This window comes from Telmatherina bonti (genome assembly GCF_933228915.1).
Source record: "Telmatherina bonti genome assembly, chromosome: 19".
Lineage (NCBI taxonomy): Eukaryota > Metazoa > Chordata > Actinopteri > Atheriniformes > Telmatherinidae > Telmatherina > Telmatherina bonti.
In genome coordinates this window covers 30343935-30368592 of record NC_136617.1, presented here as the reverse complement: position 1 = coordinate 30368592, position 24658 = coordinate 30343935, and the positions used below count along the sequence as shown (strand labels likewise).

Here is a 24658-nt window from a genome sequence, read left to right as displayed (position 1 = left end):
CAAATATATGGGTTGATATCCAATGAGAGTCAGCATATTTTTGTGCATGAATAGAGTGTGTGTTACAGTAAACTGTTTATATAATATGATGTATTATGGTAAAGTACTGGATGTAACATGAATGGACATGCCATGCATGCATTTAGTATGTCAAAATGGATGTAAAGAGATGGATTTAAATATGTAAATAGCTTTTATTCCAGGACTGAACTGTGTAACTTTTACAAGTTTCTGTTTTTTGATGTTATATTTGTACCAGACCCCAGGAAGAATAGCTGTAGCTTGCTACGGCTAATGGTGATCCTAAATAAACTAAACTAAACTAAACTAAACCCCCGCAGGCTTCCCATAAACGATGAGGACTACTGCAGATAGACTCCTTGGTCCTTGGTCTTATCCATGTTTACCTGCAGACAGAAGCCATCACACTGATCCACAAAGTCCTTTCGGGCTGAGACATGGTCCTGTACGGGTCAGGAGAGCAGAGATGGAAGAACTCTCATCCACAAGCATCACCATGTGGCACTTTGGCTCCCAGCCATCTGTGTTAAGGATGAAGAGCAACGGTGACAGGACACAGCCCTGTAGGGAGCCAGCTGAGGTATGAAGAAGCTTAGAGAATGTATTATTAACCAGGATCTGTGAGAGGGTAGCGAGGTAACTGATTATTCACAGCATGAGCTGGTCGTCCCAGTGGCAGTGGAAAGACAGTTTCTTTTTAATATTCCCTTAGCAGGGAGCATAAGGTGGGTGGGAATACTCTTTATAAATATTTTCTCTTCATTCCTGTCTTTAGTTTCTTCCACAGATTCTGGACGGTGTTTGAGCTGTGACTCTAACACTTCCATAATAATTATCATTATCATCAGAAGAAGATTACAATCCCACCACCATGCTTAATCCTGTTTCCACCTCAACATCCTTGTGTCTAAACACTTTTTTTTTCCCACGTCAGAGGATAAAGATCCAACGGGACTTGTGTAGAGCTTGCTCCTTTATTTTTGTAACATTCACTTTGATTTATGTGTTTTCTAGCCTTTGTGGCCATTCCTCGGCTTTTAACTATCTTTGGAGGATGGAGGGATTAGAAGTTCTGTAAATTTACAACTGTAAATTTACATTTTAAGAGGAAACTATTGTTATTCTTTGTTTTTAACCTGATTTCATACCACCGAAGTCCCTGAAATTATTCTATTCACATTAAAATGAATAAAATGAAAAATACTTTATTAATCCCCAAAGGGAAATTCAATATTGTAATATATAAGTAACTTGAGGAGGGTCTTGTTCCGGAGGCTGATGGCTGCTGGCAGGAATGATCTTCTGTATCTTTCAGTCTTACATCGGACCTGAAGAAGTCTCTCACTGAACACACTTTGTTGTTTCATCACTGTGTTGTGGAGAGGGTGTGAAGAATCCTCCATCATCTTCATCAGCTTGTGCAGCATTCTTCTTTGGACAATCAGCTCCAGCGGCTCCAGAGTTACTCCAAGCACAGAAGCAGCTTTCTTGATCAGTTTGTTGATTCTCTTCAAGTCTCTGGTTCTGATGCTACTACCCCAGCAGATGCTGCAAAGCTGACTGCACTCTCCACAACAGACTTATAGAAGATATGCAACATCTTGGTGCAGACGTTAAACCATCTCAGCTTCCTTAAGAAGTACAGTCTGCTCTGACCTTTCTTATAGATATAATCAGTGTTGCATTTCCAGTCCAGTTTGTTGTCCAGCTGAACTCCAAGATACTTGTATTCCTCCACCACCTCCACCTCCTCTCCCAGGATGTAATTGTATTGATTAAAAGTATTCACCTTGACCAAAAACCTTTCCATTCCGATGTGTATTTATTTATTTATTTATTTATTTGGTTAGTTAGTTTATTTTAGGTTGTTTGTTTTGCAGTCTACGCGCTCCAGAAACAGGTCGCTGTCTCTTTAAGACGTACAGCGATAAACTGTTGACGCCGCCTGACGTTCAACAAGCAGCACAACAAGGAAGTACCTCTCAGCTCAATCCGACCGGAGTCAAATGTTTTCGTTGTAGCACACGTAAGTAAAGCTCTGAATTAATTTAACAGCCTTATGAAAAGGCAGTTTGCTTTTTTGTGTGTGTCTAAAATTAAGAGCTTTTGCGACAGACCACTTTAGTGTTAGCAAACATGGCAACTTTAGCTCTTGGTTTCACTTTCCAGTTGCAGCGTGACACCGCAGACCCCCGTTGAGTATCTGAGTATCTGAAGTGTCGCTTTTAGAAACCATTCAGAAAAAACTGCGCCACTGTGACGCAGTTTTTGACGAGAGACTATAGGTTTTTTTTAAAACCCAAAAGCAGGATATTTAGTTTTCCAAAACAGTGCCAGAAAGTAGGAAGTTTCCGGAATGCAGCTGTGTGTAGGCCGGAGTCTTGATGACACTTGCTGCACATAAAGCAAAAGAAATTATTAAAGTTTTTCTGCAAATCTCGTTTCAGTAAGAAATGCTTTGGGAAATTCTGCTGCGTGTTGGCAAATTGTACTTTGTAAAAAAGGCTGAGACATAATTGAATAGCTTAACCTGTGAGGAAATACAGTCATGCACTTGATTTATAAAAAATAAAAAAAAAAGCCTTGTTTTTCATATCCTCATAAATTCATACTTCTGCTGTTCTTATGTTAATTTAATAAGATATTATGTTTTGTTGTGCTGTTTTTTGTTTTTGTTTTTTTCAATTAAAATACTTATCTTTTTTACATCTTTTGTCATTCAAGGTAAATAACAGCTGGTAATATTAGATTTGTTGCTTTATAAATAATGTGGATCGATGCTTTTTCATATTTTTATTTTCTAAGTAGCGAACAAGGCATCAGTGGAAAAATAAGATGGAAATAATTCCACATAATGTTTCATACTGGTTTTATTTGTTTTCCTATCCCCAAAATATTCAATTGGCAGTGATATAAAGCTGAAAATGTTTGTAAAACCAGATCACCAGGCAGAAAAAGTTGATATACAGCTTCTTTCATGTATGAAGATTTTCCAGATCATAAATGAAATTTAATACTTTTGAATAATTTGTTTCTTTAAGTTGTTTTTTTATTTTTTTTATTTATGTGACCATGCCAAGCAACAACATTGTTTTTAGTTTATTTTTTCCAGGAAGGAAAGTTACTTTTGTTCCTAAAGGTGTATGACGTCATTTCCAACCTCAAGACTCGGCTTTCTGGATTAGTTTGATGTCCGAATGTTCACAGCATTTTAACAATGATCTTCAGAGCTCCGTTTGCTCATCAGATCTACTGCATGCTATATATTTGCAGTTCCTTAGAGTTGGTGTTTGTATTTTGAATCGTGTTTAATCAAGTTAATCTAATTATCAATGTAATAATTATGAACTTTATGCACAAACACTCCATATAGCACCTACTCTGTATGACATCAACTGGCCTAAATATCAGGGCTGTGACGATATGCTTTTGTCCCGATTCGATTCCGATCTTTTACGTGCTGATTCGATTCTCACAATTCTTCAATATTGCTAATTTTTGTCGATTAAAAACAAAGAAAATGTATTGAACTTTTTTTTTTCTCGCCATTTTTCTTGATTTCAATGAGGAAAAAACAATTAACCTAACATGCATGTTAGTGATGATAATGAAAGCCAGATCATCATTCTGCTGCTATAATGCCCAAGAAGACAAGTAAAAAGATCGATTAAAAAAATAATAAAAATGACCAAAAAAAATGATAATGGATTATTTTTATTTATTTTTAAAAAATCAATTTTTTTTAACAAAAAAATCTATTTTAAAATTGTGAAGCAAAAAAAATTCCGATATCCGGTTTTCTGACTCAATTTTCCCATCCGTACTAAATATGTTGTTTGTTTAACTCAATGTTATACTTTTTCCTTCTTGAGTGACAGGCAGATGCAAATATTTAGTTGTCATCCATTCATTCCTAATCCTTAATGTTACTGTATGAAGGCAACAGAAAATGGCGTCTACTGGTACCTTCTGCAAAACTCAGGTTTTAATTTTCACATCTAGTTATAACGTTGTTCAATTATTTGAATAACTTGATGTAGTCCATGTTATGCAGTAACATCTGTTCAAATCCATCCTCAAAACACACAAAGCAAGAAAGCATACTCCCTATAATCACCCTGTCCCACAGTTCTGTTGTTTTTATTGTTTCCTATTGTTTTAATGCCTGTTTTTATTGTACAGTGTCCATGAGTGACTTCAAAAGGTGTTTATAAATCAAATTTATTATCATTATTATTAGTAGTAGTAGTAGTATGTTTTATACATAATTAAATTGTAATGATGTTCAAAGCAGGAAATGATTCTTATACAAATGTAAAAATAACTAAGATTTAAAAGAAAAATAAGTGCTATTTCTTCTATAGATATTATTGTAATTCAGAGGTGTGTTTACATCATGATGGTTCAATGAAATGCAAATCAGATGGTGTTTTACTCCAGGAGGTTTGTTAAATATCTCTTCAGTTCTGAATAACTGAACAGCATCATACCACCTCCCCCATGCCGCACAATGGAAACCACTACAGCAGAAACCAGATGGTCATCTCTCCTACATCATGCCAAAGCACTGATATCAGATCCAAGTTCAAATTTCCATTGGTCTAATTTTTTTGTGCCCTGCGACCCTGAATTGGACTAAGCGGTAAAGAAAATGGATGGATTGATGGGTAATTTCTATTGCTTTTGGATAAACCAAGCAGTTTTCTTCTTCTTCACCACCCTGGGTAAAATTTTTCTGTAGAAATTCAGCTGATAGGTTGGTTCATGCAGACTGCTGAACAGCTGATGTTGGATCACTTGAACCGTTGGAACAAGTCATAAAGTGTAACATGAGGTGGTGTTGACTGCATGTTTCTGAGGCTGGTGACTAATAAACTTTATCATTGATTCGTTTTGAGTCAGTTCATCTTGGCGACTGATTGTTTTTGCTTTTACATTTAATCATATGTTAAAAAGGAAAATAATCTGATGAAAATCTAGATCTAGATGAAAAGTTAGAAGGAAGAAAAAAAAGATTTTTCCAGTCTTTTGACGGACACTGCATGTTTTGTGCTTTTTAGGATGCCTGTTGAAAGCCCGGAGGAGAGGATTGTGGAGGTGCTGGCTCTGCCTGAAGGAATAGACGAAGAGCTGCTGTGTCTTTACTTTGAGAATAGGAGGCGTTCTGGGGGAGGTTTGCTTGAGTCTGTGGAGAAGAGGGACAACCGTGCTGTACTGGTGTTTGAGGAGGCAGAAGGCAAGTTTCAAAACTATATGTCTGGGACTGTTGATAATCGTAAATCTCCCTTTCTTTAATGTTTGAATGATTTTTTTTTTGTTCTTTAGGATGTGAACAATATGACGATCAGACATGTAGTTATATTAATTAAACACAAGTAAACAGTTTTAATTCTGACATTTTACACATCAGGACATATATTTTCAGGTCATAAAATGAATATAATCTGAGATGACTAACAAGACATGATGTATATTGTGTCTTTATTTAATTATAAATTGAAGTTAATAAACTGATCATTATCAGTGTGAGCATCTCTATAAAAGCAGTAGTTTTGTCAGTTTGCTGGCCTGAAGTATTCAGATGTGTGTTATTATAACGGCAAGGAGGAAGACATCAGCAGCGATCTTTATAGGAAACTTGCTGCACATCCATTTGATAAGGGCTTTTAAACCATTTCCAAGAAACGTCCATCATTCTACAGCAGGAGTGTCCAGCTCCGGTCCTTACGGGCCACAATCCTGCAGGTTTTCCATGCATCCCTCTTCCAACACACCTGACTCAGACTTGTAACTCACTGTGCAGAACTTCATTGGCTGTTGGATACATTTAATGGAAGCCAGGTGTGTTGGAACAGGGATACATCGAAACCCTGCAGGCCAGCGGCCCTCGAGGTCCAACTTTGGACACCCCTGTTCTACAGTGATGAAGATTATTAACAAGGGGGAGACATTCAAGACAGTTCCCAGTCTTTGCACTGTTTGCACGTTCGGACAAGTTCTGCACAAGGTCAGACCCTGATATGCTCAAAAAAGCTTCCTCAGAGCTACGTCTCAAACTCTACAAGTCTCAGCATGATAAGTGTTTATAACAGTACTGTTAGGAAAAACAGAATAAATATGAGTTGTTTGGAAGAGAAAGCTTCTTCTCTCTAAAAGGAACATGGCAGGACAGCTTAGGTTGGCAAAATTACAGCTGGACAAACCACAAGACTTCTATAACAATGTTCCTTGGGCATCGGACACCAACATGGATGTATTTGATCGTGATACCAAGCAGCACATTTGGTGAAAACCAAACACAATAAGTCAGCTTAAACACCTCACACTAACTCCCGAACACGGTGGCGGAGGACTGATGATTTGGGCTTGTTTTCCGGTCACAGGACCTGGACTTCTTGCAGTCATTGAGTGGAACATGAACTCCACTGTATTTTACTATTTTTCTGGAGGCAAATGCGATGGTATCTGTTCGACAGCTAAAATGTGACTGAAACTGTCATGAAGCAGAACTATGATCCCAAACATGGCAGCACATCTACAACAGAACGAAAATAAAGTGTAAAAATGGTCCAAAGTGCAAACTGCAGCCTGGCTGCTGTGATTCAGCAAGACCTTAATAGATCAAATACTACAAACTCCAATGAACTGATGCAGTATTGTAAAGGTAAATGCGTCATGTGACTGATAACATCATTACATCATGAGTACTTCAAGTTACTGCTGCTAAAGGTGTGTCTGCAACGGTGGAACCACCACATATGCTTAATTTTAACTCTATGCTTCTGCTTTTTAGCCTTTTGACTAAATGCTTCTCATCTCAGGTTGTATTTACCCAACTAAACATGACCAGATTAGTCTTATGTCCTGATATATGATGTGCTTTCTTTTTCATAGGACCCAAAATTGTAAGAATAAAGGTCAAAATATCCATGGTGCGCTGAAATTGCCTCTTGGTTTAAAAGCTTATGGTTCTTTTTCTGGATTTTTAAAACATCATGACAATAAACATTGGAATAATTGATTTTCCAGATGTAGCATTGTAATTTATTTGTTTTTTTTGTCTGCTTCAACAGCTGCAGCCAGAGTCCTGTCTAAAGGCCACCATGTTCTGCACAATGTGGAGCTGATTGTGAGGAAGCCTCCATCTAAGGACCAATGCAGACTGCTCCTGCGAGGGATCAACCCTGATACCTGCATGGAAATGATAGAGCTCTATGTTGAGAACATGATGGGCCTCAGCATGAACGACTACACCTTGCACCCGTCACCAGGCAGAGACTTTGTCCTCATTCATCTCTCCCAACCCTTCTCAAAAGGTCTTTAAATGTACATGTTTTCCATTTCTTTGAACAGTTAAGGTTTATTTCTTCTGCCTGCAGAGACAGTGATTCCTTCACTGTTTACAATCTGACACCTATAGAGGCAGTTGTGATACTTCAGGCCCATGCTGACAGTTATGGTAACTGATGATGCTAAATCCGGCTTATTGTCAATGCTAAGGCCAGATTTTACCCTGTTTTTTGGCAACAGAAAAAAATAAATCTAAAGGGTAAATACTGGTGATATGATAGCAAATCTATAAAATTATATTGTTAAACTATCAATTTGGGAGTGTTGGCAGGCTAGCATGAGCATTAAACTGAAAGCTGGGTTGTGTCCAGCTGTATTCTCAGGTGACAGATCATCTTTCACTTTGAAGTTTGTGTTGAAATGAGGTTCAGAGGTAAAGCCAAACTAATTCTGCCACAATATGATCTTGATCCGGTTCAATTCATGATCCCGAGATTGATATGTGACAGGATCATATGCTGAGTTAACACAGCTGCTTTCAGTAACGAGAGGGTCTTGGCTGCAGACTGGAGAAGGAGGCGGGGCTGGATGTCCAACCCCGCCCCCTTAACATTTTGATTGGATCATGTTTCTCCTTCTCTCTAAATGGCCACTGCTAACCCTAACAGTGTGTTAACACCAGACGCTCAAAACGCTGAAAGCTCACCGCTGGTCACTAAACGCAGCGGAAAAGAGAAGGGGGGGGAAAGGTGGAGCTTTCCTTCCGGTCAGCTTGAATGATGGCGGATGCAGTAGAGGGAGCGGCATGGCTTTATTTAATAAATAATGCTAGAGAATGTCGCCGTAAGGCGTCTCAGCCCTGTGTCTGGGTCCACCAGATAAATCGTAGGTGTTCTGAGTTTGGTGAGTTTCACCATTTACTCCAGGAGCTGCGTGCTGATCGCTCTGATTGGTTGATGCCCCGGTTCAAGCGGCAAAAGTTTGGATTTTCAATCTCTGGCGTTTACGGCACGCTTCACGCGTAACGTGCGTCAACCTCCTAAAGCTTTTCAAATTCAGCAGCAAACCCTGAAAACCCTCCGCGAGAAAGCTTGACGTCTCCTTGACGCGACTCCACATTGACTTTACATGTAAACTTGATGCTCTCAAAACGTCTGGTGTGAACACACCGCAACCCTACCCCCTAACACCCATTGCCTGTCGAACCATTGTCTAACCACGCCCACTTTACATCCAACCACGCCCATTTGAAATCGAACTCCGTCCAATATCAAGCCTCACCCCATTCTCCAGGCTTCAGCTGGGGGTTATTGCCAGTAGCACCAAATCACAAAAAGCAACTGAAATGTCATCTCATGATTTTATTCCTGAGCTCAATCAGACAATAAAATAAAAAAAATTACAACTGTGACACATTCTGTATGTTGAGCTTTAAAATGTTCACATCATTTAACAGAAAACTGACAGAATAAATCACTATTTACATGTTAATGTTTGAAATGCAGGTGTTCTGTAGAAATGTATGAAATATGACGCATCCGTTTCCAAGGTGTTGTATAAAATACATTACATAAATTTATAAAGAATGGAGAGTGGTGTTTAGGCAACATGTGAAATTAATGTAACCCTACCAAGCACAATGCGGCCCTATGTTCCACAAGGAATCAAGTGGCATAAGAAGACCCAGCACAATATAGTCAGGTTCTGTAGTGGAACAGCCAGCACAGGGAAAACAAAGACCCCGGCACCATTTGCAACCATGTACTGTCTACTCCCAGTTTGGCTTTTGGAACTCTATAGAAAGAGTACTGACATTCTGTTTTTGGCCCTCTATGTAACCAGTGTTGGCACATTGTTTCTTTCAAGTATGTCAAAGCAGGATATAGCGTAAACCCTTCTCCAATTTAGAGTCTCAGACCAAATACCAACTCAGACCAACACACCACACCAACATTTTCCTCATTAAATTAAAACCATTTTACTTCTTAAAATATGGGAAATGGAAACAAATCTACATTCTGCAGCTTGCATGTGATTTCTGTATCAATGATTAATTTTAATTTGGATTGATGTTATTTTATCGTGGTAGATTCGTGTGTCAATATGAGAAGTATTAAGTATATAAAAAATGGTAAAAGTTGATTCTGCTTTTCATTTACCAGCGAGCCTGCATGTTGTTTTATAGATTTCCAAACTCTCAGCACAAAAATCTCCAAGAGAAAACTTGATGGGTGCGAAGTCACTCTGGAGCAGATTGAGCAAACGGACTCCATCCTTGTGTCGAACCTGCATCCAGGCACCACAGCCGACCTGCTGTCTTTGTACTTTGAGAGTGCGCGAGGTGGGAATCAGGCAGTGAAGGAGGTCACCATGCTGTCAGAGGGAGCAGCGAAGGTCTCCTTTACAAACTATGAGTGTAAGTCTCATGCTGTCCGGTTAGACCTCTTCAAATTTGACCTTTTTCATCAAACATATGCCAACTGATATTTTTCCCCATTCTCCAAGGTCTAAACTAACTAAATATACCAGTTATTTTGATCTTGGACCTTGGCTATGCCTGCCTCAAGAGCCATATAGTATTTGTTGACGTTGTTCAAAAGCAATGCAAAATTCAGGATATTATGTCCTTGTTTTCATTGTGGCTTCCCAGAGGTTGATGCTATAGCATTGAAAGTTGTACCAAGTGTAACCTAATAAAATATTCTTGCATATGGTTATCACATTAACACCTTTGTAAATTTCCGCTGGATTTTTAACTGACAATCTGAAATAAAGAGATAAAACATAACTAGTGATAAAATGGGATGTATGTGTATTAAAAGTAACAATTTTGAGATAAAGTTGTATGTCATATGATGTCATCAATAGCATAAAAAATGTGTTTGACATTGCTTGTGCATTAAAAGGTGTTAATGTGTAAACAACCACATTTTATTAGGTTACACTTGGTACAACTTTCAATGTTATAGCATCAACCTCTGGGAAGCTACAATGAAAACAAGGACATAATATCCTGAATTTCGCATTGCGTTTGAACAACATCAACAATGAAACTATATGGCTCTTGAGGCAGGCATAGCCAAGGTCCAAGATCAAAATAACTGGTCTATTTAGTTAATTTAGACCTTGGAGAATGGGGAATCTATCAGTTTCCATATGTTTGATGAAAAGGGTCAAATTCTAAGAGGTCTACTGTCCGATGTTAAAACTTAATTTGCTTTTATTTACTTACTAATCAAAACGTCTGTTTTTTTTCTTCTTCTTCCTGACAGCTGTGGACCTCGTCCTCAATCTTCAGCACAAACTGGAGGATGTAGAACTTGTAGTGAAGCCATACTTTGACTTTCTTCAACCTTTAACATCACATGATGTTGAATTTGAGAGCCAAGACATGACGGAGAAGAGCTCAGAGGACTCGAATGCTATCCAGAAGCAGGCTGCTCCCGTCCTTGTCGATGCAGACGCGCATGCTGGGCCGTCAGACAGCGGTCACTCCTCAGCTTCTCCGACAGTCTCAGAGCCTCCTGCTGCCGGTGGAACGGTAGAAATGCTGGAAGAGGAAGTTATGGAGGATAAAACCGAAGAGGCACAAACAATAACTTGTGATAGTCCCATCACAGACCCAGTAAAATATTCTTTATTTCAGTGCAGCACTGCTTATCAAGATGTGCAGAAAACAAATCCTGGTTTTAGCATCCAGATAAATGATGATCACATGCACATTGCAGGACCTGACAGACTTCAGGTGGAGCAGATAAAACACACAATCTTGGACTTTATCAGCAATATGGTAACGGCTCATTTTACCCTCGAGCTGGATGAAGCTCAGTTCTTTGCGAGGAAAGATGTGGAAGAGCAACTGCTGAAAGCCATGAATCGGCCAGACTGTCCCGCTACGTACACAGTTTTAGACACTAATGTTAAGGTGACATCTATTTCCCAGAGCGCAGCTGATCAGGCATGTAGCTTCTTAAAATCCCAAATGAGTCATTTGAGCATATCTGTGGACTCAGAGCTGGAGTGCATGCTGTACTGCAGGGAGTGGACTCAGTTCCTGCAGACTCTGAGCTTCACCGCTGTGAAGGTTTCAGGACGAGGAGGGAATATTGATGTCCTGACGTTGAAGGGAATGGAAAATGAGAAGCAAACTGCTATCCTGGAGTTTTTGAGCACACCTATTGAAAGCGAGTCGGTCATTTCTATGGATCCAGACGTGCTGAAGTACATCCAGATTCACTGTCACCAGCTGCTGGCTGACATGGACCAAGTGTCTATTGTTCCACTAGAGGCTGAATATGACGCTGGTTTAAAGGTATCCGGTGGATCTTCCTTTCTGCTTACTCCAGGGGTTTTAAATTCTTGGTCTCATCACTTGTTTTGTCACCTGATAGATCCATGGCCATGCAGTTGCTTGTCAAATGGCAGAAGAGGTGCTGCAAGGTGTGGTGTCATCTATCTGCACCAGAACCATAACAGTAAATACTCCAGGAGTGGCGCGCTTCTTAGATGAAAAGGAGTGCAGGAGCATTTTGAACGAGATGGAGACAAAGTTTCAGGTCTACATCAGCCCAGAGTATGTGCCCTGGAAGCCTCTACCACAGCAGGTAAGGATGGATCCAAACAAGTGGTTTGGAAACATCTCTTTTATGTAGTTCTGTGTGTTTAAAGCAACTCCAGGCTCTATCTCAGCTGAACTGGTGACGTTCTTCTTGATAAGGCTTCTTTAGCTCTTATGTGTACAGTGTAGCTGAACGCTGAGTGTATCTGCATATTTAAGGGTCTGGTACAGGCGACTTTATGTTGATGATGAGCATCATATGGTTTTATGTGAAAGAAAAATTGGGGGCAGACTCTGAGAAGATACAGAATAGTTGTTAACGTTATTTAGCTTTAGTCCGCTTACCTCCATTTGCTGGTTAGCTCCTGTTAGCTCTTAGCTACAGAAAGCTCGGAGTTTGCTTGATGTCAATTATCCACCATGACGCTCACAGCCCCCCTCTCAGCTCCACCTCTTTGCCCATATTTGTATTTTCCGGGTGAGACGACACGCATGCCCCTACCAAGATGGCGATGGTAGGAACCGCCCACCTAGCTTCAATTCAGCTCTTCAGGAACCTATGGGTGATGTCACGGAGGCTACGTCCATCTTTTTATCTACAGTCTATGGTTTTGACCCACAGGTATCACATCTAGTTGCATTAAATGGCTCATTTACAGGCTTGAAAAGAACTTTATAAGGATCTCCATTAATCTGAATCAGGTGTGTTGGAGTAGGAAAACATGCAGGGCCGCGACACTGAGGACCAGAATGGAGAAACACTGGTTTATATTATTCATGTTGTAGCGTGATGAATTATTTTGTTTCCTGAGAGAGCATCTGTCTCCTGTTGAAAAGACTATGGAGGGAAATAACTCCATAACTCTGATGACCCAGCTTTCCATCAGCACTTAAACGTAGCGTGTATTTGTGAAACTGCATCGAGATCTGAGATTAGGAAAAGAGTCTGAAGACTCGACCGGCTCATGCAAGCTGGTCCATTTATTATGTATCTTGATATGTGCATACATGTTTATCTGTGCACAACTGTGAGGTTGAAGGTAAACATCTGAATGTAAACATATTGTGTAGTTTGTAATGTGTGTATAAAAGTTATTTACCCATTTGAAAATAATGCCGTGCACATTTGTAACCTTTTTATAAGAAAAAGGGCACTTTACATCAGTCGTACGTTTGGTTGGAAAGTCTGCTTCATTAAAGGGTAATGTGAATGTGCAAATGCTTTCTGATTTGGATTAAAGTAGGCTCGCTCCGCCTACAAATTTTACAGACCTGTCACTGTTAATAAGAAAAAAAATAAATTGCCACTTTAACGTCATGATCAGTAATGTTGTTGATTGACAGTTTTCTTTCCTCAGTTAAAGGTAGAGTATGTAAGATTTTCAATATTTTCAAAGTAAATTAACTAAAAAATAACTACAATCATAATAGTTTTTTTTAAACATGTAGCTTCCAGTCTGTCCATATTTGATGCGTCATTAAATTACAGGTTTAATTGATGACAAAGACCCTTCTTGAATGTTTTCTGACCAGTAAAAAAAAAAAAAAAAAAAAAGTACTTTTTTCCACCAGTAGGGGGAGTATAAGCCCATTTATTGCAGAGCGGCTCTGAGCTACAGCTCTCAAGCAATTCCTGCCCTCATTGGAGCTGGCAAGGAGGAGGGGTGAGGGGTCAGTTTTGCTCATTACTGCCAACCTGTGGTCGTTTGCCACCTGCTGGTGGAAAGAATCGCCTTGAAATCTTACATACTGTGCCTTTAATAAAAGAAGGAATAATAAAGGTTTTTGCCTCAGGTGGCTGTTTCCAGGCAGCAGCCTCTAAAATATCATCTCTGATTATGTCTGTTGCAAGCTTGGAAAATAAATTGGATTGGTTTTTTTTTAGTAGAAGAAGCATCAGAGTGCAGCGGCAGAAAAGCTTTTAAAGTTTTCATTCTTTAAAGAAAAGATTGGCTTTGAAACAACACCCCCCTCCCCCCCCTCCCTCTGTCACTTCATATTAAGTTTTGCCTTGTTTCACTAAAACTCAGATTATGAGGAGCAGAGATAAGCTTGCATTTTCTCATTTCCAGCAACTCTCAGGACCCACAGATTGGAAGCTTTTAGGCCCATTTTTTTCCTGGTTTGTTCACTTTGAGGCATAAATTAACATGAAAAGCAGGAAATTTTTGTTTGTTTTGGTTGGTCTTTGAAATATGCTTCTTATGAATTTAGACTTAACTTTTTAAATAATTAGGATTATTTACTTATATATGGGTGTGTGTGTATGTGTGCATATATGCATTTATGATAGTTTGATAGTCTATTTATTTCGAACAAATGAAAGAAAATAAAAGAAAAATATATGTACATACCTATACATACATATCTACATAAACACACATATATACATAGATATACATACTAATTAAGACCATAATAATAATCACAAATATTAATATTAATAACAATAATAAGAATAATTCCTCATCAATTTGATCATTAAATTCGTGAGATAAAAGGAGTGGGAAGAAATGTAGACTTATTGGGTATTCCCAGCCCTTTCTACTCATCTAGTTTTCCATTCTATCGCTGCATTTTACAACATACTTATTAAATTTACTATCTATATTTACATTCACATATTTACACTTGCACACACATTTCCAAATACTTCCATTCATATAAACACATCCACACAGATATACTACATACATACATATACTTACAGCCCTATCTACAAAATATTACATAATTATCCATCTACTTATAATATTCCTTATATAATATTCCGTATATATGTATGATATATACATAAAATAAAATAAAATGATTTGGAAGAGTGAAAATAAATCGGCTAGTGGTAACTAATATGTTAAGACTCATTTATATTCACATTGTTGTTAAAATGTTGTCTAACGTATCTAAGACCTTTAAATTCCACCTGATTGCATGCTCGGTACATGCAGTCTGTGTCTGTAATGGTGAACTAAGTCAGATAATAAAAGATCATCAAATGCGATGAAACATTGTGAGTTTATTGCAAATCTGCTGCTGTTAGGCTTAATGTACAGGTAAAGTTTTGAATGTTTTAGGTTAAAAATGGCTTATTAAAATATAAAATGTTCAGGTTTATGTAAATCAGAAGCATTAATAATAATCCGTCATATTTAATATTTCAGGATGTGTTTGAAACTGCATGGAAGATGGCGTCCCATAAAAACTTCCAGAAAATGTCTACAAATGACTCTGAGTTGAAACCGGATCCATTGCCAGTGGATCTAAATGGCGTTTCAAACAGAGGTAACATCATCTCACATCTCTGATTCAGTTTTTTATTTTCAGTTTTAACCTTGGCGTTTACCTCTTCACAGGCCTGTTAGAGGAGGCAAAGAGAATCGTCTCGGCTATCGATAAAAGTCAGGAAGAGGAAGTGGTTGCTGCAGACCAGCTCATTGATGTGGATAATATGAACTTATACATGGCAGAAGGACCAGACAACCCGTTAGTCCTGGACGCTAATACAACAGCTGCTGAAGCTTCCCAACCCTTAGCTGAACAAAATGTTGCGAGTGGGCCCCTGGTAGCTGATGGAGTTCTGGGCTTCGTTAGCAATCTGGAAGAAGAGGCCCAGCTGTCTTTAGCCATCCAGTACTCCATGGAGTCAAGCCAGTGGACTCTAGAGGACGAGGAGGAGCAGCTTCAAAAAGCCTTGGAGTTGTCCAAGAAGATGGCTCAGAATGAATCCAGCTCCAGTGCTGCCAACAAGAGCCCCCGGGTAGATCTGCAGGAGATGGAAAATGTTGACGCGTCCTTACAGGATGCGATAAAAGCAGCAAACACCATCAAGTTGAACGTGTTCGCTGGGTATAGCTGCGACCTGATCCGAGTAGACATCGCCTTCAATAAGAAGGTGAGCCAGAAGCAGGAGGAGCAAAAGCTGGAGCACCATAGCGTGAGGAGCATGTCCGATTACCACCGCCAATGTTTGGAGATGATCAAGAGGAAACACGCAGTTAGGGTTGAACTGGAAGGAACCATCATTGCTGTGTCTGGGTTCAAGGAGTACGTGGCCGAAGCGATGTGTGATGTGAAGCTGCTGATGGAGAAAATCTGTAACCCTGTGACTGACAAGGAAATCCTGAAGATGGTCCAGTGGGAACGCCATCCCACATCATCAAGCACAAGCCCTTATTCTCCAGATGCCACCGTATTCATAGAGAGTTCTTGGAGGATGAAGTTTAAGAAGGTCGATATCTTGCTCGACAATCAACCCCACGTTATTGACTTTGAGAAGATGACGGAGTTCAACGTAACTTCCGAGAAGTCTGTAAAGATCTCCAGGAAGCTTCTTGACTTACAAGATTTGGCTGCTGACGTACCAGGTAAGCTGGTTTTTCTAGTGATGTTGTGATGTCTGTGGAGCCATAATATGGACAAACTGGTTTAGATAAAATAAAATAAAACTGACTACTTCTTAGATGGCTAGGTGATGCTAAAGACCTTTACAGCGGCGGACTCTGGGATAACTGGGACAGCTCGTGTTTTTACATTTGCTTTTATTTTGAGGTCAGAATGCGTTTCACCAGGTGTTTTGTTGTGGTATGTCCTTATTGCAGCTTGTTTTAGTTGTAAACATGCTATAGAAAAGCATTAGACATTAACATTGCTGCTGATGTCGACTTTAACTGAACACTAGCAGTGACTGCAACATAAAACAAACACAGCACAGCTAAATGTTAAAACAGTTTAGTTCAGTTTTAATCTCTGCTTCTTGATGAGATGATGCTTCTTTGATGCATGCGCTGGTGGAACTGGTGCATGGACTAATTAAACCTTTTCACTTCATTTAACTAAAGTTTGCATAAAGTTTTCATTTCATTTGACTGTTTAGGAAGATAATGTGGTGCAGTTTCCAAGTTTTTGTTTTTAGGATATTTTTTGGGTGGTTATTAACCAGCTGTGTGGCGCGTTGCTGGGACTTATACCATGGTCTGGGTGAATACTCGATTCTGATTGGCTGCAGGTTGTTGTTTAAAAAGTAATATTGGACACCAGTTAAAAAAAGTTCAGTCAAATAGCCCAATAGTTCTAAATCAGTGCGCTGGCACAAACAGCATTTGGTAACCGTGGCAACAGAAATGGTAACGACAAACAGGCAGAAAGAATATCTGGACTGACAACATCAGACATCACATAAACATGATAAACATCCTCCCCGATTTCCTTCATATTGTGAAGAAAAATGCATTTCAGGCGGAAAATAATCATATTTTCACTGGAATCCGTTAAGAGGAGGGTGACGGCTGCAGGTGCTCTCAAAGCCGGTTACCTTGGAAACGCCACAACAAAAGACATTAAATAGTCCGCTCTGCCCTTTCTTGTGAAAAACATTATTTTAACAGCAAAAAACAACATTAGTGATTGATCTTATATTATTTCCTTTGTGAGTAACCATGGTATAAGCAGGATAATGCCCTCCGAGGTGTCCATTATCAGAAATCAATGGACGACGCGCCCGACGCGAATGGACACCTCGTCGGGCATTATCTCTTACTTAGTGGACTGGAGTGTACTTGGTTCCTTTTTTACTGGAAGAGCGCCAAAGTACCTGGAAGGAAAAATTGAGCTATGGGAAACTATAGTTTCCTTTTAATTGATTCAGTGTGATAAAATTACAGAACAGTCGCTTGTTAATGCTTTTTCTGAGCACTGCTTCTCTTCCTCACCATGTGGTACAGTAAAGGCAGTTTTTCTTGAATGATCCACCATGAATGGGCTGCTGGCATTCGGCATGGAGTCAGTAAACAGGAGAAATGTGTTGAAAAAGGTGGGAGGTTGCATTTGCTGGCATATTTACAGGCGCTAATGAAGAAGAAACAGAAACAATGTGTCTTTTATGAGGGTGAAATGTTAGTTCGACAGAGTAGCTCGCTGAACAGGATGGTCTTCTGTATTTTTAGTTACTCCAAGAAAGCGAAGGCTCTGGCTTTCTGAGACGACAGCTGCCTGAATAAACTTAACATTGGGATCAACCGCATCAGTTTGAAGCATGTTCCACATGTCAGGCCTCAGTTTTTTGCAGTTTAAACTTGAAAAGCTCTCAGAAGGCGTAAACCTCCGCTAAGCACAATGTTAGAGTCCTTTTAAAAATTCCTGGAGCCACACGGTGAACCAGATCACCTATTTTTATTTCTTTTTTTATTGTCTTGTCCAGCTTTTAAGCAAGCAGAATGATAATCTAGATGCTGTGTTCTGCTGAGCAAATTTACATTACCAAAGCGAGCTTTATAAATATAATGACCCCCTTGATATTCTGGGTTCTTACTTTATTTTTCTAGTTATTTTGTATAATTGTTTACATTACAGAGTTTGTACAATACTGCTGAACTAGAGAGGATAGAAGGATGGAAAGTGAACCGAAACAGAAGAGAAAACATAGAAAACACCCCGTAGAGAGAGAAAAGACAGACGTATACATATACATATACATATACATACGCATCTACAAACACCTGTATATGTATGTACATAAACACACACAAGCCAATCACCACCTAAATTAAATGTGTTCTTCCTTTTCACATTTCCAACAACTCCTGACAATTTCATGAAAATCCGCCCATAACTTTTTTGAGTTATCTTGAACATAAACAGATAAATGCCAGTAAAGACTTAACCTCCTTGGCGGAGGTAAATAAATCAAACTTTATTTTTAAAGCATTTCTCATCTAACTAATAGTGCAAAGTTCCTCACACAGTCTTTGAAAGTACAGTATAGTAATAACATACAGAAACCCAATAAAACACTTTTTTACTGAGCTAAAAACTGCTCAAATAATTCGTTCCATACAGGGATCTGGTCTGACCTGAAATGTTGTCATGTTATACAGATTAGAATATTATGAAAAAGTTCAATATTTTTCGTCACTCATTTAAGAATGTAAAATCCATAGATTATATAGATTCATTACACACATAGTGAAACATTTGGGTTTTCATTATCTATAAGCCACAATCATCAACATATCAAGAAATAAATGGTTGAAATGTTTCACTCTGTTTAATAAATCTATATAATATCTGGGTTTCACGTTCTGAAATGAGTGACGAAAAATATTAAACTATTTCCTAATATTCTAATTTTCTGAGATGTACCTGTACATGTGTAGATCTTACAACCTCATTAGCTTCTTTCCTGTCAGTGTCCAGCACTACTTTTTCTTTTTATCCTCAAAGTTGTCTGGATGTTTTGTTGTTTCCAGTTGAAATGGATTCTGCAAATCACCGTCTTTGGAGACACCTGGATGAATCTTTGTGCTGGATGATGATAAACTCACCATCTTGTTATCACAAACTACAAATCAAACTTTATTTGTATAGCACTTTTCGTGCTTAAAAACAATACAAAGTGCTTTACATTATAAAACAATTTACATCAAAATAGATAAAACACACACACATACACCCATAGTCCCCTTCCACCCACCCACGACCACCCTCACCCCTATTTGCCCTATAACAGTTAAAAGAAGATGATTAGCCTGGTTGTCTTTGTTTGCTGCATTTTGGAGTGTGTTAACCTGGAAAACTATCCGCTGAAGTGCTAAACTGCTGTCTGAGCATCTCAGCTTGTCCTTCTGTAGAAACAAAAAATACTGTCTCTGTATTTAGATTCACTTCCACAGTTACGCTACATGTGCTTCATCTACACCGGGGGTGTGTAAAGTCGGTCCTCAAGGGCCTCTATTCTGCAAATTTTCTATGTATTCCAGCTTCAGCACACCTGACTCAGATCCATATTTTGTAACGGCCTATGGACTCAGTAATTTAGATTTGTGTATTTGAGGAGGGATAGATGGAAAACCTGCAGTATTGTGGCCCTAGACGTTCAGAGCTGGACACCCCTGATCTACACCAAATGTGAGATTTAAAGATCACATTTTATATCTTGTGTGGTTTTTCTTTTCTGTTTGGTAACATAGTGTAAATGCTCTGGTTTTTTATATCATGAAGTGGCTGGAAAACACTTGTTAGCTTTCATTGGCCTGTTTTCTTTGTTTTAAAGCCAAGCCAACTTTATTTATAAAGCACTTTCTGACAGCCACTGCTAACAAAGTGCTAAACATAACATAATTAACATATTAAAACATAAAACAATAAAATGGGAAAGTTTAAAACCATAACATATAAATCAATGAAACAAATAAACAATAAAAGCAATAAAAGCAAACTTATTCTGGGTAAAATGCCAGTGAAAATAGGTGGGTCTTAAGAAGGGATTTAAAACTGGACAGTGATGAAGCCTGTCTGACCTGTAGAGAGTTCCACAGAGATGGTCCCGCCACAGTTGACAACCACTGTGAGACAGAGTTTATTCTTGACTCGTACGGTAATTGTTTGGCTACTCTTTGCCAGTTTTTGCGCTGATTTAAAGTCATTAACTGGACCTTTTTCATAACAGAGGAGGAATTCTCTCTGCTGTCAAACATGCCTGAAGCAACCAAGGTGGAAGAGGAATCTGATGAATTTCAGAGCGTGGTGAGGACTTTCTATCAGACCATACACGAGTACCACAGCAAAATCCGGATCATCCAGGTGAGAAATGAGCTACATATTTATACTGCAGGTCGCTGTGGGGTTTCAGTAATAACAAAGTGTTGTTTTTTTTTCCTCTAAAAAGGTGGAGAAGCTCATGAATAGACTGCTGTACAATCAATACAAACTGAAAAAGGCGAGCATACTGCAGAGATCCTCGCACCCGCAAGTGGAACGGACTCTCTACCACGGCACGAGTCAGGAGAGCGTGAAAGAAATCTGTGTTCATGGATTCAACAGGAGCTTTTGTGGAAAGAACGGTACGGTTCGATTACAGACGAGCGCTTAAAGCCAAACTACAGAAATGTAGTTGTTTGATTATTCTTTCACCATCCCACAGCTACAGCCAGCGTTCAGCATGCACACATGTACGTTTCCATTTAGTCCCAACTGCTGAGCAGACATGGGAGGCACATTTTCAGCAGTGTGCTGCTGCCTCGTGGCATTTCATACTTTCCAGTTAAATGTGCATTGATGTGATATTTATTGATTCTGTTGTAAATGTGTACAGTTGTGCTCATATTTATTCATCCCCTTTCATTAAAGAAGAGAAAAACAGCTGCATTTAAAATAAGTTGAAATGACTAAAGTAATATTTTCTGAAAATCATTACATTATTTTCTAATTCTGGTTCAATAGAATTTTTTTTTAAAAAAAGCAAACAAATAAGATAATTTATTACATTTTACATCACTAATATTTAGTTGAACAATGCTTTAATGTTTCCGCTCCAGTCAGGTGTTTTCTGTTCCTCTCAGTCAGACTTCTGCACCTGCTGACAGGGATTTTGTCCCACTGTTCAACAGAAAAGTCTCTAATTTGTCCAGGAACAATTTGTTTGTTTGTTCTTTCTTTCTTTCTTCAACTCAATTAAATTTAAAAAAAAAACAGTGTATTATATTACTAAATTATGTTTTTGCAAATTTTTAGTTATTGTTCCTTTTTTAAGTCTCCATTTATTTGAGTGACTGTTGTAAATTCAGCCTTTTCTTTAATGAAAGGGGATGAAGACATATGAGCACAACTGTAGATGAATCTGGTGAGCAGCAGCTTTTCAACATCTTTATTAATGGTTCTGTTGTAAATGTGTACAGTTGTGCTCATATTTATTCATACCCTTTCATTAAAGAAGAGAAAAAACAGCTGCCTGTAAAATAAGCTGAAAGTAATAATAAATATTTTCTGAAAATCATTACATTATTTTCTAATTCTGGTTCAATAGAAATATTTTTTCAAACATTCAGCTCATCTACAGCCTCAGCTTCTGGTTTCTGCTGATGGTTTTTTTATTGATGGGACTGTAAACTCAGGCGCAACTAATCCCATCGAGCCTTGAAAACCTCGAACAAATCTGACAGGAAGCATGTTTCCAGCTCTCTTCTATGTTTGCTCTTCATGTCTATAATCAAACTTCATCTAGTGACAAAGCTAACCACAGTGGACGGAACGTCTGATGGACCCACATAACCACGGCAGGCTTGAGATACGATAACTTTACATGGCAGAGGTTTCACCAGACCTCATTTTCTAATCCCACACAGAACGTTTTGTCTGTCATTGACTGTTTAATATATTGTTAATCCATTAGCATTAAACCTCACGTCGTCCAGAGCCCTGCAACAGAATGGCAGGACCAAAGCAGAAATGGTCATTATGTGATACAAATACATGTCTTGTGATATTAATAGCTCTTAAGGGGGGAGGAAAAATAAGATGGCAATAAATGGGGACATGCAGTAGTGTTTGTTTACTTGGAAACTGTTGTTTCTTCTTCTGCTGCGTTGTCCCAAAAGATGTCAGAATGACTTATTCTGTTGAAACATGTTGCACATAAACAAAAGTCATGAATAAAATATATCTTATAGCGCCCATATAAATCAGGGCTATTCAGTTAGTTTCCATGAGGGCCACAGCCCTGCAGGTTTTCAATGTTTCTCTGCTTCGACACACCTGGTTCAAAGTTCTCCACAATGATGCATTAATCAGACTGAGGCCAGTTGGAGCAGGGAAGCATAGAGAAGCTGAAGGACTGCGGCTCTGGTGGAATCAAGCTGAATAATCTGGATGTAAATGGTAACAGATGCACAGAAATGTAAACCAAATAAGGAAATGGGGTTATTCGGCGCCACCTTGTGGCGGCGGTAACGCATTACAAACAGCGGCTTGTTCAAACAGGGCTAATCAATTAGATGTTCAGGTGGGCCAGATTTTCAGATAAAAAAAATGATCAGAGCCAGTAGATAAAGTAAGGGAAAATTAATCAGTAAAAAATCCATTTAAAAAGACACATTTGCATTTAGAAAAATAAGTATTTATTAATTTTTCAATTTTAAATTCAGTCCCACATGACAAGGACAAATGCACGAAATAAAATAATGAAAAGTCCAGTCAGAAATTATTTTTCTCATAACTTTAAACATAAAAAGGTCATATTCAATTCGATTAAACTTTATTTGTGTAGCCCCACTTCACAACAATGTTGTCACAGGGCACTTTACATACACACTCACAACACACTCATTACATATTAAACACATCGGTTTGGCGCTCGAATGTGACGGAAAAATAAACAAATAGTTATCAGTCCAGGCGGGGTTAAATCTGTAGTTTTTGTTGTTAATTTAGCGTTTTGAGACAGAGAGCGACATGCTTGCTAGCGCCGCTCTTACAACTTCAAAACACAAAAACACAGCTGGGGTTAATGTTGCTAGGCAACCAAGTGTTGCATTCATGGTCTGCACAACTGTTGGATTGTAGGCAACTTAATCAGCGTAGGAATGACTGAAGGTTCATGATTAATATCTTTTTTATTTTACACAAACTGGGCCACATAGAAGTTGGTTCTGGGCCGCATGTGGCCCGCGGGTCGCCGTTTGAAGCGTCCTGCCATAGACTGTAGGTTAAAACAAGATGACTGCACATTAACATGATGGTTGCATCTAATTTATATTATTACAGTTGAATAATTCATCAGAACTTCATCAAATCATGACCCATCCTTAGTATTAATAACATATTACTTGTTTATCTCATTTTAACTGTTTTTCTAATCTTTTTTTTTTTTTTTGTTCCTTTATGCAGCCACCGTCTACGGTCAGGGGGTGTATTTTGCTGTGGACTCTTCCCTGTCTGTCAAGAATCAGTACTCACCCCCGAATGCAGATGGATACAAGTTTATTTTTGTGTCAAAGGTTCTGACTGGAGACTTCACTAAAGGCGACCATTCGATGAGAACGGCGCCGCTTAAGGAGACCGGCGACGTTCCCCTCAGATACGACAGCGTCACTGATGACATCACCAAGCCAACCATGTTCGTCATCTTCAACGATACGCAAGCTTTTCCAGAATATCTCATTACATGTCAGCTGATCCACCGCTGAGGGAATAGAGGAGTTTATTCAGGGACAATGTTTCTGCCGTCATTTAAAAAAAATGCTTTGAATGTTAAAGGGCTTCATTATGAAAGTGCCCTGTTTGATCAGCCTCCATGATTATGTTGCATCAAATGCAAAGCTAGTTGGAGTTTCCATTCTCACTTTAAACCTTTTAAGGAATCATGATAAAGACGAAATGAGCTTTTTGGCTCTTTGTTTTGTGTTTACTGCCAATGTGACTTAGCGTTTAATTTAATTCACTTACAGTTTGCTGGGAAAATGGTATCTTTGCCTTATCTTTGTGCATGAAGCACTTCTTTATGGTTGCTGTCTTGCCTAGATTTAAAAGAAATTTGTCTTATTCACATATATGTTTAAGTTCTCATATATATATATATATATATATATATATATATATATATATATATATATATATATATATATATATATATATATATATGAAATGTATTTGTTAAGCTTTATCTTGTCAGCATCCATCCAACAAGGACCTGAAGCCATGAAATCACTGACTTCACACCTACCAGACTGAAAGACCGTTTCTATTGTCTGAAACACCTCAGCTTTTTAAAAGGGCTACTTTGGATCAAAATAACATGTTAAAACTCCAAAATCAGACAACTTTGTTGAATAAAAAGGCAACCAATCAGTTCATTTGGTTTGATTGGCCAGTCTTTATCGCTCTGACATAGTCACTGTTGTTAGTACAAGCTTCATGAGAACAAATTAGCTTGTCTGGGCAAGTTTCTAATCTGATTTTATATTTAATTTTCTGTTCAAGTACTTCCTGGAAGTTTCCCTGAGGTAAAAATGTCCATAT

The 24658-nt window shown here is 38.6% G+C and overlaps 1 protein-coding gene across 1 annotated transcript; it reads left to right on the top strand.

The window, feature by feature from the left end:
* Positions 1 to 1970: 1970 nt before the first annotated feature.
* parp10 (poly(ADP-ribose) polymerase family member 10) lies at positions 1971 to 24089 on the top strand. The gene is made up of 11 exons (XM_079258772.1): positions 1971 to 2047; positions 5082 to 5257; positions 7095 to 7337; positions 9497 to 9727; positions 10584 to 11623; positions 11703 to 11915; positions 15031 to 15151; positions 15223 to 16233; positions 20313 to 20446; positions 20532 to 20706; positions 23528 to 24089. Exons 2-11 carry the CDS (start codon positions 5083 to 5085, stop codon positions 23824 to 23826), a joined length of 3642 nt encoding a protein of 1213 aa, XP_079114898.1. The 5' UTR covers positions 1971 to 2047; position 5082; the 3' UTR covers positions 23827 to 24089.
* Positions 24090 to 24658: the final 569 nt, after the last annotated feature.

Bases quoted from the DNA above. Each gene is read 5' to 3' on its own strand.
- parp10 (XM_079258772.1), top strand. From the start codon at position 5,083: ATGCCTGTTGAAAGCCCGGAGGAGAGGATTGTGGAGGTGCTGGCTCTG. The intron at 9,728-10,583 runs GTAAGTCTCATG...TCTTCCTGACAG, and splicing joins CTCCTTTACAAACTATGAGT to CTGTGGACCTCGTCCTCAAT. The intron at 11,624-11,702 runs GTATCCGGTGGA...GTCACCTGATAG, and splicing joins AATATGACGCTGGTTTAAAG to ATCCATGGCCATGCAGTTGC.